At 34.9% G+C, this 15,689-nt stretch overlaps 1 protein-coding gene across 5 annotated transcripts in view; it reads right to left on the bottom strand.

Annotated features, from left to right (window-relative positions):
• Positions 1-1,414: 1,414 nt before the first annotated feature.
• Positions 1,415-15,689, bottom strand: part of RUNX1T1 (RUNX1 partner transcriptional co-repressor 1) — a 122,822-nt gene continuing 108,547 nt past the window's right edge. For 4 of the 5 annotated variants that reach the window (XM_063451255.1, XM_063451254.1, XM_063451257.1 and 1 more), the window contains exons 9-11: positions 15,003-15,071; positions 9,454-9,644; positions 1,415-2,930 (exon numbers count right to left, since the gene is read on the bottom strand). In XM_063451255.1, coding sequence (XP_063307325.1) covers positions 2,655-2,930; positions 9,454-9,644; positions 15,003-15,071 — 536 coding nt within the window. In that variant the 3' untranslated portion in view covers positions 1,415-2,654. The remainder of the gene's footprint in view (positions 2,931-9,453; positions 9,645-15,002; positions 15,072-15,689) is intronic. The other variant, XM_063451258.1, reaches the window with a different exon arrangement.

Below are 15,689 nucleotides of genomic sequence, written 5' to 3'. Positions count from 1 at the left end.
CTTCCAAAACTGAACATACATAAGCTCTGTTAGAAAAGACTGTCCAGTGTCAGAAGAAGACAGGAAAACAGGGTGGATTTAAATAAATCTGGGCGCACCATGGTACGAAATAAGTCATCCAAGGCCTGGTTTAAATTGTGTTCGTGGCATGTGTATACGAATTTTCACCAATCCAATAGTTGGTAATAGTGAGTTAAAAAAAAAAGTACAAATAAAAATAAATAAGGCATATACGTATAATATGTAAGTGATTATTGATGGAATTTTTGTATCAGTTACACTGGGTAGGCATATACACATACACACCACTTACTACTAGTTTCTTTGTATGCAGGTGTGGAAATATGCACATACTCACATCTACACATATTTAATAATCTATCCTACTATACATAATACATATTATGCTATATGATTAAATACACATACGTGTATAGATAGATCTAGAATGATAACATTTCACTGAATAACAGAATAGCATTTTCAGATTGGTATGCTAGATATTTCTTGAAGGATATGTCTAATAATGCTGCAGTATGTGTAAAGAGTATTAATACAGCATTGCAGTACCTTCATACAATTACAGATATTTTTAATATCTGAAAGCACAAACTGGAACATAATACCGCATATTGTATTCAATGCACTATACCTTTTTTTAAAGCACACTAAACCAGGCCTTGGAATATTATAATCACAACTAACAAGAAGTTCTGGTCTGGACACTGGACAATAATAGGGGAAAATGAATTCACATTACACACCTTATGTTTAACCTGCTGATCTTATGGAATATAGTATTGGTGCTTTCAAAATTCAAATTTTGGTCCATCAGATCAGTCTTTGGCTGACTTTCCTTTATCTAGAATACTGTATGCCCTGGCATTTAGCAGTGTTAAAGCTGTCAATCTACATCTCAGCATTTGGAATACTAATTATAATTTAGCAAAAAAAAAAATCAGAAAAAAATTTAATCTTACCACAACATGCATGCACTGCCCTTTCATATTTAAGTGTGATATCTTGTTAAATTTTTTTTTAAAATCCATGTTACTGAATTTTGGAAAAAAAATAATGAAAAAATACACTATGACTCTTTGCTAAAGATAGATTAGTGAAATGGTTCTAGACTATTAAAAATGAGTTTGCCATAAAATGCATGCCTAGGGAGTCATTGTGACAGTGCAAAATACATTTATGTACATCCTTCTTACAAAAACACCAATATGTTAGCATTCCGTGAAGCATGCTAGATTCCAGAAAATAAAAAAAAATATATCCGATAACAGAGTGAATTAGCAGCTCCGGCAGATAGCATTCATTTTCCTTTGTGAAAGGCAAAAAATAAAATTAAAAAAAAGGTAAAAAAAAATAAAATATATATATATATATATAATAAAAAAAAATTGGGTTGTTTTGTACTACTAGAGAATTGTCACTAACATATACAGATATAAAAGCAGCATAGAAAGTTACAGGTTTGTCACCAGCTAAGAATAAAGAGATTAAATGTGGGCGATGATAAAACTACAATGCATTTTCACATTTGTCCAACACATTTACAAGAAAAACACCATTGGGAAACTCACAGGACATGAGTGTTTTTTTTAACACCAAGAGAACTACTATTTTTTTTTGTTTGTTTTTCATGAACTTTTCCAAAAAGAATAGGATGGAAAACAATCAAAGAGGGTTGGAGCTGCTGACACTGTGTTTACTGTTCTTTGATTTGTGTTGTATTTTTTTAATATTTTCCAATAATAATAATAATAATAAAAAAAAATCTATTGAGTTGGAAAAGACCCGATTGTCTTCCTGTGTGGAATCTTGCAAAAGTGAAGAAACATCGAAAGATTTGCTAGGGCAAATGTCGAGACTGCCAGGTTGCTAATTAACTGTCGAATGAGTTCATTTCTTTTTGCATTATGGCAATATTATATATTTGAATTCCTTTTGCTGCTGTAGTCATTTATCCCACTGCAAATCATCTTTCATTTTTCATTCTGTTGACCTGGATATTATTAAATTTATTTCAGAAACAGAAAAAAAAATTGAACATCTGTGTTTCCTTCCAATCTGCTGTACATCTGCACATTTTTATTTTTTTTAGCGGGTCTTTAAAGTTCAGTTACCCATGGACGCCATTCATCTTCTTGTTAAAATGTCTACTGCTGTATGCAATGCTCATGCCCTTGAGGGGTTTTCTTTCATTTTTTCCATCATTGCTATAAAAAACAATGTGAATTTTTTTTTATTAGCATTTTTGCTTTCAACAGCAATTAGCAATCTCTTGGTTTGCTGTTCGTTAAAGCATTCGTTAATGAGGTCATCTAGTTTAAAATCCCAGCTACTTAAAAATACCAGGGAGGAGGTCAAATCTAGCATTTGTTTGTTTTTTTGTATTTTTTGTTATATTCTTTGTACTCTTTTAGTTTTCTAAAGAAAAAGATATCTTTGTTTTCCATTAGAAGTCATAGTGACCCGTTACTGGCCTTCTGTATTTTACGGCTACCTCAAGATAAAAGAAGTCCACTCTAATTGTAGTTTTGATTTATGATAGTTCAGTTAAAATCTTTGAACATCTGAGAATGAGGATTTAGTTTCATTGTGTCTTTAAAGTATTCAACAATTCAGTTTTTGTTTTGTTTTGCTTTTTAGCGGGCAGCTGTCTCTATGGCCGATGGAGTACCAGGGGTAGAAGATCGCGGAGTAGCTGCTGGTGGTGTGTCAATTGGGCTTCCAGCACCACTGCTGGGTGTGACAGAGGAGCTTACTGCTGGTGTCTCCCCCTGCTGTTGGGTTTGAAGAGTCTGTCCACAAATATGGTGATGTTTTTCCCAGTCTTTGTGCTGACAAAATGACCCACAGTAACGGGCAGTGTTGCATCCACTGCAGGTTTCACTGGCTTTCCGACCACAATTCCAACAGCTCTGGACACAGAAAGAGAGAGAGAAAACAAATAATGAATGGGAAGAGTTAATAACTTGACTATATTCATTGCTTCAAAGACTAGCACTAAACGAACTGTAAATTACATGCACAGGTGGAAAAAGTACGAAATGTGTTCTGAACACATGGCGGAACATTTGTGCAAATCCACTGAATTTGCCTTATTATAGTGAAATTGTGAAATGCTATGTAAACAATCTGCTCTGGTTTTTCTATAGCAGATGACAGAAGACGCTACCAGCATGAACATGCTCTAAATTAAAAGAAAAAATAAAACACCATTTCTACATTTTATAGCTATTTTTTTTTCGATATTTTCCAAGTCTACAAACAAATATGTGGATAACATTAGTTAAGGATTTTCCAACTTCTGCATTTAGTTTCTACTATTGAAGAATCTTCTGTACAGAATAATTACATATGGCACCACTGTATGTTGTTTTCAGTCCATTACTGGAGTTCAGCATCCGTACAGATAATAAACCTGGCATAATACAGCCCAATTAAGCACTCTGATTAGGCTACAAGTAATTGTACCTCGCTGTTGATGTCACAGATAGCAAGATTTACATTAATTAATATTCATGAGAGAAAGGACTTTTCAAATACATTATTTGCCTTGTTCAGGATGGACAAAGTTCGAAGATATTTACTTAAAAACCATGTGATTAAAGTGTGCTTCAGGATCTGTTCATGTTTTAATTATTTTGAGTTCCAGCTCCAGTTCTCAATATTTTTTTTAATTTAGAAAGCAATGAGGGACCAGATAATTCTTTACTGTGACCTTGAGTTGGTAAGCTTCAATATTGGAAAAATGTTCCAAATTATCTATAAAAATTCTCCTTGACTTTAATAGTGACATTTTTTTTGATACTTTGAGTCATTTGGAAAACTTATTAATTCGAGGCCTGTATAAGCAGAATCATTATAAAACCACAACAGCATATTCAAATATGCTGGTCTGAGTGTTAATCAATAGATGTAAAAAAACAATTTGCTATATAGTCTTAGAGAGATGGCTAATGAATAATATTTCATATATGGAAAGTATGATATTAAGATGATCAAGATAATGCACACACACAAAGCTAGGTGGACAATCTATGTTTTTCATTTCATCCCAAGATTTTTAAGGAGAAAATCAAACAAATGCAGTTACAACAAATTCTTTTTAACAAATATTGAGACTTTTCAGCCAGAATTTGCTTCCATTGGGCCACAAGATAATTAGTGAGGGTGAACATTCCTGATGGGTAACAAGCCAGGATTTGAAGAGGGTATTATATTAATCCTAAAGATGTTTGATAAGTCAAACGGTGCTACCATCAGCTCCACCACACAGGCTCGCTGCCTAGGTGTTCTCTTTGACCTCTCCTTCAAGCCTCATGTTCAATCTATCGCCAAATCCTGTCATTTCCATCTCAAAAACATTGCGCGCATCCGCCCCTACTTAACGCCAGATGCGACTAAGGTGTTGGTCCATTCCACTGTCCTTTCTCGCCTTGACTACTGTAATCTGCTTCTCAGTGGTCTTACGTGCTCCCAACTTGCGCCGTTACAGTCCATAATGAATGCGGCAGCGAGGCTCATCTTCCTGTCCGCCCGCACCTCCCATGCCTCACCCTTCTGTCAGTCCCTACATTGGCTTCCTATTAAATATAGAGCTCAATTTAAAATTCTGGTTCTTGCTTTCAAATCTCTACATAATGCTGCTCCCACCTATCTATCCTCCCTTATACACAAGTATGTCCCGTCCAGGCCCTTACGATCTGCTGAAGACTTACATCTATCTTCTGTCCGTACTCCCACCTCTGATGCTCGCCTTCAAGATTTCTCGAGGGCTGCACCGTTCCTGTGGAACTCACTTCCCTCCTCCGTTAGATGCTCACCCAGTCTCCACTCCTTCAAAAAATCTTTAAAGACCCACTTCTTCATAAAAGCGTATCAATTAAACTGTTAATAGCTCCCAACTGATTCCTCTTCTGCAACTGTCACTAGTCTAATACTATCCTTACCTTTTTGTGTAATTTTACCCCACTCCCTCTAGCATGTAAGCTCATTGAGCAGGGCCCTCAACCCCTCTCTGTGCCTGTGTGTCCAACTTGTCTGGTTACAACTACATGTCTGTTCGTCCACCCATTGTAAAGCGCTGCGGAATTTGACGGCGCTCTATAAATATCATAATAATAATAATAATAATAATAATAAGGCTAAGGTCTCTGCTGTGTGAAGGCATTAAATTATTCTGTACTCATCTAGACAATCCATTTCTGTATAGACCTTTGTTGTGTAGAGGAATAGGATGTCCCTAAACTGTTTCTTCAATACAGCAAATTATAATATTACTGCACTGAAGACCAAGCACGAACCATGAAAAATACACCAATAGGCTATCATTCCACAAACTTGAATTATGCAGTTTGGCAAGTAACACTTTCCTTGCAACCATCAAACACAGAATTGTTTATCAAAAAGATAACAGTTCTCTAGACTCAAATAGCAGAAAACACACCTCGTAAATATCCTGACAAATGATTCTTCTGTGGACATAGCTTCTAGAGGAAGTATGGAATTTGTTAGTGTGTGATATACTCAAGGACGAAGAATTATGTTCTTTTGCACTCAGCCATAATTTTATAAAGGTTGGAAGCAAACCATTTCATGACTTGAACTGCTAATGCTCTCAGACACTGACAGTCTTAAAACAGTTGCAGTTTTTACTGGGACATCTTGAACTAGGAAGAAATCTGATATTCTAGATAGTTGAAATATTGGGATAGTACCACAATCAAAAGGGTCACTCTGAGCTTTGTGGGCTCAGAAGAATGTGAGACAATTGTTTATCTATGGAAAGTGTATGGCTGTGGAATTCAGTTTACATACTTATCAGAAATTGTTGTAGTTGAAACAACCAAATCCAAATCAACTAATGGGAAGGTCCATTCACAAACTTTTAGATCATGAGATGTATGCAGTCAAACAGAGATACAGTTGTTTTTTTTACGAGGTATAGTGCAACAGGAGTAGACAAACAAATACAGATGCAGATGCATACATTTATGCAAATGGATAAACAGATACAAACAAACAGATATAGAAAATTATCAATTTAGAATGGTTTATTCACTAAAACACTACTTTTAGGAAAGGGGAAGTACAATTTTTTTGTCAGAATAGTGACGTTTGAGAATTTTTCCCTTTGGCAATTTTGACCTAAAATTTGTTATTTCGTTGTTGTTTTTTAATTTTCTTTGTCTATTCCCTGCTGTACACTAGTTACTGAATAAACCATACCAGGTTTTATAGTTAAGAAAGAAGGATACAGTTAATGTTTTACACATAGATATAGGTAAGTTGAGAGAGGCAGAGATGGACAGAGTCAGACAGAGAAAAAGAGAGAGACAGGCAGAGTTTCATATATACCTAGCAATACGGTAAGATGGCTAGAAAACTAGGTAGATGTTTTCTTTTTAATCATTAAACTATTAAAATGATCTTGGAGCATAAGATTTTGAAGAGACAGACTGGCTTTTGGAAGGCACTGGAAAGTTTGCCATATGGAAATATGGTATCTGTCCAATACTCGCTGGCTCCATTAGATTAAAATCAGATGTCGCTCCATTCAAAAGCATGGAATATAGAGAATAAACCAGATAATTACAAATGCATGTGTTGGATTTTTTTTTTTTTTATTTCTCAAATTGCTCCCATCTTTTGAAAACACTTCAAAATATCCAAAGAAAAAAAAAAGTTTCCAAACACAGAAACAGATGTTTTAGGTAGTTAAATGTTCAGGTTGTAGACTTCTTGTCTGGTATCACCTGGCTTTAATTCAGTCCTTCTGCTTTTGGGTTCATTCTGTCTAAACTTAGCTCAGCACTGGAGATGTCAAAAGCTATTACTATAAAGAATAAATAGTTTCAGGATATGTTTACTTTTGCTACAGACCAGAGTTTTAAAAGGCGTCAACACAACAATGGCTGATTTGCAGGGATCGAATTTAATGTTGAATTTCAAATCACAGCCTTGATATTTAGTACGCGCCGTTTTACAATTAATCTACCATCTGACATCATATTAAAATACTGCAAAGACTGATTGGATTTCGGCAGTAATGACATATGGGGATTTCAGACCTGTCACATGTTGCAAACATTTACAGAAGCTAACTCGGATAATTATTGAGCTTTTATTCCCCGCAATCTAACACTAAATTGAAGGTGCTCATAATTTGACAAGCGAGATAAATAATAGTAATAATACAAAGAATTGTTGGAATTCGCACAAATACACACATCAATGTTTGACTTCTTAACACGGAGATGCCATGTCAATTATACATAGGTCTATTTTGATCCCTGCAATGAAACACTCTGCTTTTTTTTGACTCTCTTCCTGAGAAACTTTCAGATGTTGAAAATCAAATCCTTTTGTCTTGTGGAACTCATATGCTATGCATTAAAAAGAAACTTTGGGCATCTACTGATCCCACAAGGGCCTTTCATCCTCAATAAAATCTGGAACAAATTAAATTCTAGCTTTCCCCATTAAGTCATGGATAGACATTGCGTTTGGTGCCGTATGCCAGTTTTTCGTCTTCACGAACATTTCTAATTGGAGCCTTTTAACCTACATTCTTGCATCTAAATCATTGGGAATGATGGTTAAGTAGCACACTAAATGGTACTTAAGGTATAGACAAAAGTTACAATAATAGTGCTTATTACCACCGATCTGGGGGATCAGAATGTATGTGTCTCGCAACGAATGTATGTGTGGTACAAGGAATGATCAGTCTCCAAGGGATCAATGTATTTATTCTTAGGACATAACACATTTCTTAAGTCATAACAAATATTTTCTACACCAGTTACTTAGCAGTGTTGTATTATTTAAGGGTGAAATAGATTTTTTAATTAATGTGACATTTTATTTTTAAAAAAAGCGCTGGTAAATATTCACATTAGGCATAAAAAACGATAACACATCAGGTATTTTTATTTCTATTTCACGTGTACATGCAATGATTATTCCATGAATCTGAAAAAGGGTAATAATTGGAGCAGTCCCATTAGTTGCCAATTATGTATCCTTGGACGTGTATCGTGTATATATATATATATATGATCATATAATGTAACTAAACCCCCATTATTTTTGCCTAGATTAGGTGTTAAAAAAAAAAAAAAAAAAGAATAAAATCTGTCAACATTGAATTTGCCGTTTAGTGGATCTTGTGTATTATATATATATTAGAGGAATCCTTCAGCATATCAATGATACATACTGCAGGGCGGCTCTTATCTGCTGCCAATCAGCAGGAAGAAAATATGTATCCAGGAAAATGCGGTGAATCTGACAACGCTAGGCTGTTGCCTGTGTTCCTGCAAGTACCTCTAGTGGCTGCCACACTAACAGTAACTAGATGTGCTTGCTTTTGCAAAAATAGTTGCATATAGCTCGGCTACTTCAAACAAATGGTCTCATAGAGTCGATTTGATTGGCGCAGTGCGCGGTTTACCGCACATGCGCAGTAGTTTCTCAAGATTGATTATCGAGCCAATGAGGCATTGGTGGCCAAAGAGAGGACGTCGCAGCAAGGGAGAGAAGGTAAGTAAAAGACCTTTTCACATCACATGTGAAAAGCAATAGAAGGAAATTGTTCCCTAAACATTGAGCAGGTCTCAGTTGTGTTAGGAATATGTGTTTTTATTCCTAACACTATAGTGTTCATTTAAAGGGACACTATAGTCACCTGAACAACTTTAGCTTAATGAAGCAGTTTTGGTGTATAGAACATGCCCCTGCAGCCTCACTGCTCAATCCTCTGCCATTTAGGAGTTAAATCCCTTTGTTTATGAACCCTAGTCACACCTCCCTGCATGTGACTTGCACCGCCTTCCACAAACACTTCCTGTAAAGAGAGCCCTATTTAGGCTTTCTTTATTGCAAGTTCTGTTTAATTAAGATTTTCTTATACCCTGCTATGTTAATAGCTTGCTAGACCCTGCAAGAGCCCCCTGTATGTGATTAAAGTTCAATTTAGAGATTGAGATACAATTATTTAAGGTAAATAACATCTGTTTAAAAGTGAAACCAGTTTTTTTTTCATGCAGGCTCTGTCAATCATAGCCAGGGGAGGTGTTGCATAAACCGAAACAAAGTGATTTAACTCCTAAATGACAGTGAATTGAGCAGTGAAATTGCAGGGGAATGATCTATTCACTAAAACTGCTTTATTTAGCTAAAGTAATTTAGGTGACTATAGTGTTCCTTTAACTGAAGTAATTAGACCATGTGCAGTGGTCATATGACCTGCAGCTCCTACACGCATATATGCCACTGCATCTAATATATTTTCTTATTGGATTGGATTGCAGAAATCTAACAGTGGATAAAAACTGCAAAAAAAAAAAAAGAACTCACAGACTTTCAATCTTATGGAATTATGCTGTATTCCTTAAGAACATGAAGTTGCAAACAATACTTTATATAGTGTCTTACCTCGCTAGAATCCTCCTGTTGATTGATGACAGTAAGTGCGTCCTCTGCGGCCTGGCGTTTTGCTTCTGCGACAGTCCGTTCCATTTTTGCTCGTTCTGTGGTGATCATTTCATGGGCTTTTCTTTCTGCTTCAGACACTGCCTTCTGTAACTCTGCCATAGCTTGCCGTTTTACTTCATTAACCGCTTCCTCTGTGAAGCAATCAGACCATTGGTAAGATGCAACATTACTTTGTATTAAAAATCAAATAGATAATAACGTGGACAATTTATTAAACAATTTTTTAATTATACCGAGAACTGGGTTGAAACTGGCATGGGAAGATTTGAATGTAAAATAACTGATCTGAATATATAACTGAGTCAGGATATAACTGAGTAGGATAGGTTAGCCTAAAATGGACACTTTAAATGTAAAATGTGCACTTTTCATAGTTTAATAAATGAGCTCCCACCATTACTAAATGCATCTTTGTAATTTCACAGAAGTTGCAAAAAAACACATTTTATTGAAGCCAAATATTGAGAGTTTATTTATCAATTTAAAATGCATTTAAGCAAGTGAACTTTTTCCTGCAGTGCTCCCCCACCTTACCATTTCCACATGGTATGGTCCTCTAAATCCCCTTTGGTTGGAATCACAACCTATCAAACTAAGAACATGCCCACCATCAAAAAGAATCAAGGTAACATATTTTGTCTCAAATAAAGATAATAGCGGTGTATCCAGTAGCCCAGGAAATGTGGAAATTACAAGAGATTTTAAAATATTAGGCTAAAATAATTGAGCTTTTACATTAACTGGGTCAGAGAATATTCACAATTTGAGAATTGTATCCGTTTGTTGAATAAGCACCACTTGGTTGTAATCACGAAAGCATGAGTCATGATAGAATAAAACCTTAACTTGCTAAATTTAGGCCAATATAACTGAGCTGTCAACATTTTCTGAGTCACCTACATTTACAAAATTTGTGTAAAATTACGAAATGTGTTTTCAGTTCACCATAACTCATTGTGAATTATCCCTTAGTGGTGAAAGCCATTTAATGAGAAAAATGGTGCAAGAGCTGCTCCTGGGATCACAATGAACATTGATTTTGTACAGAGCAACAAAACCAAAAGGAATAAGAGCATGTCCAAAGTACTGAAAAAAATGAAAAGTTCTCTGGTCCCAAGAGCTAACACACTAAGGAGCATCAAGCAGACTAATGGTTACATGGGAATGACTTTTAGTAGCACTCTAGTAGAATACTGTATAGGCATATAAACTCTTAAAATATTTTTAGGGAATTTTATTTATGATCCTTTCAATAGAACAATAAAAAAAGAAATAAAAAAGACCTGCTGTCTTATTAGGAACAACAAGAATTATTTTATATTTATTTAATTATTTAAATCTGTCACAAATCCACTTTCTAACAAGTAAAATAAAGAAACCTGTCCCCGTTTTCCATTTATCTGACTCTGAAATATTGATTTCTCTTGTTTATTATTTTTTTTCCCAGCTTGAGAAAAAAAAAATGTAAATAAATCACAAAAATAGAATAGCACATTTGAAGCCAATAGTACGTATTTTGTCATTTGACCTGATTTGTTCTTTGTGGTATGTATAGCAAACTTGAGAAATAAAGATTTCACATACTCTTGGGTAGCAAGCTATTGTATTAAAACTGTTCAAAAATAACAATATTTAACTTTGAATTGCTATATTTTAGAATATGATTCTATTCATGTTCATTTCAATTTTGCTCATTTAGAATCATTATTGATAACCATTATTGTAATAAAAAATAATGTGTAAATATTATACGATTTTGACATGCAGGCTTTGCTCTATATTTTGTATTATATGTGTTGGATGTGACAGTTTTGTGTTATGCAGCTGATACTAATTAAAACATGTTAATGCATTCCTTCATTTGGTTAATACACTTTGACATTATTTGACTGACTACAACTGCACTGCTACATTTTTCATGTGGCGTGTGCCTTATTATTTTAACAAATATATTTTAAAATCCTATGCACAGTCCAAATATTACACTTATATTAACAAACCTATTGCTTGCCAATTAAGGCTGATACATGCATTGTGTATGTTTCGGTTCCATAAGCTGCATGGCAGCGCTGTTCCATATGCTACAGGAAAAGTGCTGCCCTAAAAATATGTATTGTGATTTTCTAGCACGTGAATTCTGCATACTCGAGGCCAGCACACTTTATATACCGCCCAAACAAAGTAATGAGGCATCAAGAAAACATGGTGTATCTCCCAATCTTATTATCAATAAATAGGGACTGAATTTCAAGAAAATTGTATAATTTAATTATCACTGAAATGTATCTTCAGGTTGAACCATTTTTTTCTAATTTTCATCTTTATTCAAACCAAAACGACATTGAATAATTGAAAATGAAATAAGAAGCTTTTATTAACTTGGCAAATGTTGTACCAATTAACAGTCTATTAAAACTAATTATGACATGTTTCATTCAAGTGTTTTCACCTAATTGTTTCACTCACTTAAAAAGCACCTTAATTAAATGTTCTGTTTAATTAAGAACATAGATTTCTAATAGAATCATATTACCAGATATTAAAAATTAAGAGCAAATGAACATTCTACAGGAAGAATTCTGTAATACATCTATTGCAAACCACTGAAAAAAAAATCATATTCCCACAGACCATTAGCATACAAATATGGTATAATTTCTACATTTACCAGCACAGTTTAAAAAAAATAGTTCAGCTCAGCTGAAGAATAAAAAAAATATATATTTACATATACTGAAAAAAAAACCTCGACAATTTTGTCTATAAAGAATTTTCTTCTAAAATAGTTCAAACAAACAAACAAAAATGTAGAACCACTAATATTTTTTTCTGTCAAATATTTTTGAGTGGAACAAAAATATTCAAAGCCTGGAATATTACTGACTGGGTCTCATTTGCTTTGAATATTCAAGGTGAATTAAAATTCTATCTAAGTGGCAATACAGGACAATAATTTTTGCTTACGATCAAAGCTACAGCTTGACTAATTGTATATGCTAATCAGGCAATTTATATTTAAATTATGCATTCCTATTCTATTCCCACAGGCATACACAGATCTGCAGAGAGAATTGATAGGACATTCACAAGGTGCTTGAATATTTATTACCAAATACAAACATTTTCTGTTTGCTCAAAAATAAATATACATTGAAAAATCTATGAATGTAGATACAGTATTATCGTCATGAATTTAAGTCATTGATATGAAGACATTGAGGAATTTGTGATTATTTCACCCAAAGCTGATATTTTCAAATTTGCTTTCCTAACCTTTTTGTTCAGATGAAATAATTACTTTTATGAAAGGTGAAAATTAACATTAACAACACGTGTGTGTGTGTGTGTGTTGTGTGTGTTTGTGTGTGTGTGTGTCTGTGTGTGTGTGAGTGTGTGTGTGTGTGTGTTTGTGTGTGTGTGTCTGTGTGTGTGTGAGTGTGTGTGTCTGTGTGTGTGTGTGTGTGTGTGTGAGTGTGTGTGTGTGTGTGTGTGTGTGTGTGTTTGTGTGTGTGTGTGTCTGTGTGTGTGTGTGTGTGTGTGTGTGTTTGTGTGTGTGTGTCTGTGTGTGTGTGAGTGTGTGTGTGTGTGTGTGTATGTAATTTTTTTTATTATTATTATTTTTTCTACCTGGATCTTAGGGAATGCATGCATTTTTACAAATCAGAGAATTTACAAATGAATCTATAAACTGAACTTGATGTGGGTTTGCGGCATTTTTCTAAAGCACTCAAATTCCGAATGCCAGTGTTTTACGAGAAATGGAATTTAATCCAGAATAGCGGTTATTGCATTTCCTAGATCCACAAGATGAACTACCTACATTCATTTGCATATGTATTTATAGGCTGACAAATAGAGCTGAAGTTGTGATTCAGTGGAACGTGGGCATTGTTCAACCACAACAAATTGAGTGAAGAAGAGTATCGCTATGGATGAGCAATTCATTGTTATCTGCTGTAGATCTCCGAGATAATTTGCATGTCCATAGCTGCAGGGAACTCCAAATTTAAGAAGGTTACAGTACAATTATGTTGTTGCTTTGGCAAAACAAAACATCTAAAATAATGTCTTTTAAAGGTAGCCTTGCACAATGTTATTTTATGTGTTAAAGGTGTGAAAAATATGTCTTAATATATTTATTATCTTTAATGTTCTCTGCTGTAAATTGTTGTTTTACACCTTACTTATTACACATCAGGAGAATATTAAACCTGAAAATTGATAGTGTTTTCACAGGTTGTTTTTTTAAATGCGATTTCTTCAAAATGCAAGGATCGGTATATACAAACAAAAGGTGCAAAATCAAAAATAAACAAACACCACATTAGATGGAGTTGTGGAGATCTGACGGCCAATTTGAAAACTGTTGGACAAATACCGTTTTATTCTGTGTATCTATTTTGGCATAGATGGGATTATTTACTAAACTATGTATTGTTGAGAAATGAGATTCGAATTTCAAAATTGACAGTGTTTCTAGTCTCTGGGTGCCAATGAAGAATGGATAATAAGAATTATGCAAGGATCTGTTTGAGCAGAAGTTTAAAACAAATTGCTTTATTCAAAACAAAGTGAATTCTCCAACTCAGCTCTTTTCTGACCCACTTTTCAACTCAGTTCTCTTTTCATATTAACTCATTGTAAAAGGAACATTTTGTGCACTATAACCACTACTGGTTATGCTGTAAGAAGTCTAACAGTTTGCTAACAGTTTAACAACTTACCTGGCGTCCACTGGGTGCCGGTCACCTCCTCTATGAGAGCTGGGAGGTCTCTTTGTTGAACTAAGCCTGACATTGAAGGGCTTAGCTCATGGGCTGTTAGCAACCAGTTGATGATTTCAGCCAGTGTGCTAACAGAAGTTCGGCTTCTGAAGAACTTCCGGCTCTCAATAGAGGAACTGACCAGTGCCAAGCACCCATCACTCATTAGCAAATGGTTTGAGTGCTTATATCGAGGGGAGTACCAGGACAGTCCTGGCACCATAACCACCATAGGTGGTTGGAGGGCTTGGAGTGTTTCTTTAAGTTTTTTGGATAGATAGACAGACAATATAAATTTATGGCCTATGTATGCATCATAGCAATGTATGCCGAACTATATAACTATATAAATATAATTGGAAAAAAGACGCATTAAAATAGTACCAAATCTGCCAGTTGTTGTTGCTGCAGATATCAACGCAGCCTTTATTTCTGAATTAACATATGTTTTTACTGAACTGTAAATGTAGCTTAAATGTATTAAATACCGAATACACTAGTAGATCACAGTGACACTGGGACATCAAGGATCAATATCATGTTCCAGGGTTGAGCTTTCAAACAAAAAGCATTCAGAACATCCATATTATCATTCAGAGCCGTTATTGAAGATTATTGCCATTTTTCTCGGTTAGTAATCAGTTCTGTCTGATTCATCACATCATTTCATTAACAACTGCACACATCTGTGAGAACACTAGGCCTGTGTTTTTAAACAATCCTCACCAGCTTTTTTCCAGATTTCCTCTGGCACGTATCCAGAAGCAGGCCTGTGGAGGAATTCTCGATGTGGTTCTGTGAAGAGTAGGAAGAGAAAGCAGCATTGTGAGTATTGCTCATCGGCTGATACTTCAGTCTGAGCATACATCCCACTTAGACATCACTCTGCAAGTATTGTCTGCTGTATACAAACACCCTATTGTCAGAGCAGCTTCCTTCCTTTTGTGATGGAATGTCCTAATATTCCAAAATAATCAATAGAAACTGGTGTTCTTATGGATAAAAATTAGGAGCATTGAGTATGATAGAGGCAGTCAAGTGACGCTCTCAGACTACCTGTCTCATGACTTTCAGGCATGTTCAGATGGATTGTGGGAGAATTTAAACAAGAACACTTTGCAAACCATGTAGTATGACATATGCAAGCTGATAATTAAACGATCAAGCACTGTCTTGTGATATAAAACATGTACACACCCTAGGCACTCAGAAATGGTTATAGGGATTGTATCAACTGTAGTATACATTTCTCGTAATCAATGCAGACTAGCTGTGCATTATGGGGAATATTGGTCACAACAGCTGGCATTTTAGGTATTAACTAATGATCAATCGGCTAACATTATGTGCTGGATATCTGAAATAATGTGAATGTAAATATTTTACAGCTTCAAAAATGCTTAGTTTCCAGTT

The sequence above is a fragment of the Pelobates fuscus genome, chromosome 4, assembly GCF_036172605.1.
Source record: "Pelobates fuscus isolate aPelFus1 chromosome 4, aPelFus1.pri, whole genome shotgun sequence".
Taxonomy (NCBI): Eukaryota; Metazoa; Chordata; class Amphibia; order Anura; family Pelobatidae; genus Pelobates; species Pelobates fuscus.
This window is presented reverse-complemented; position numbering and strand designations above follow the sequence as displayed.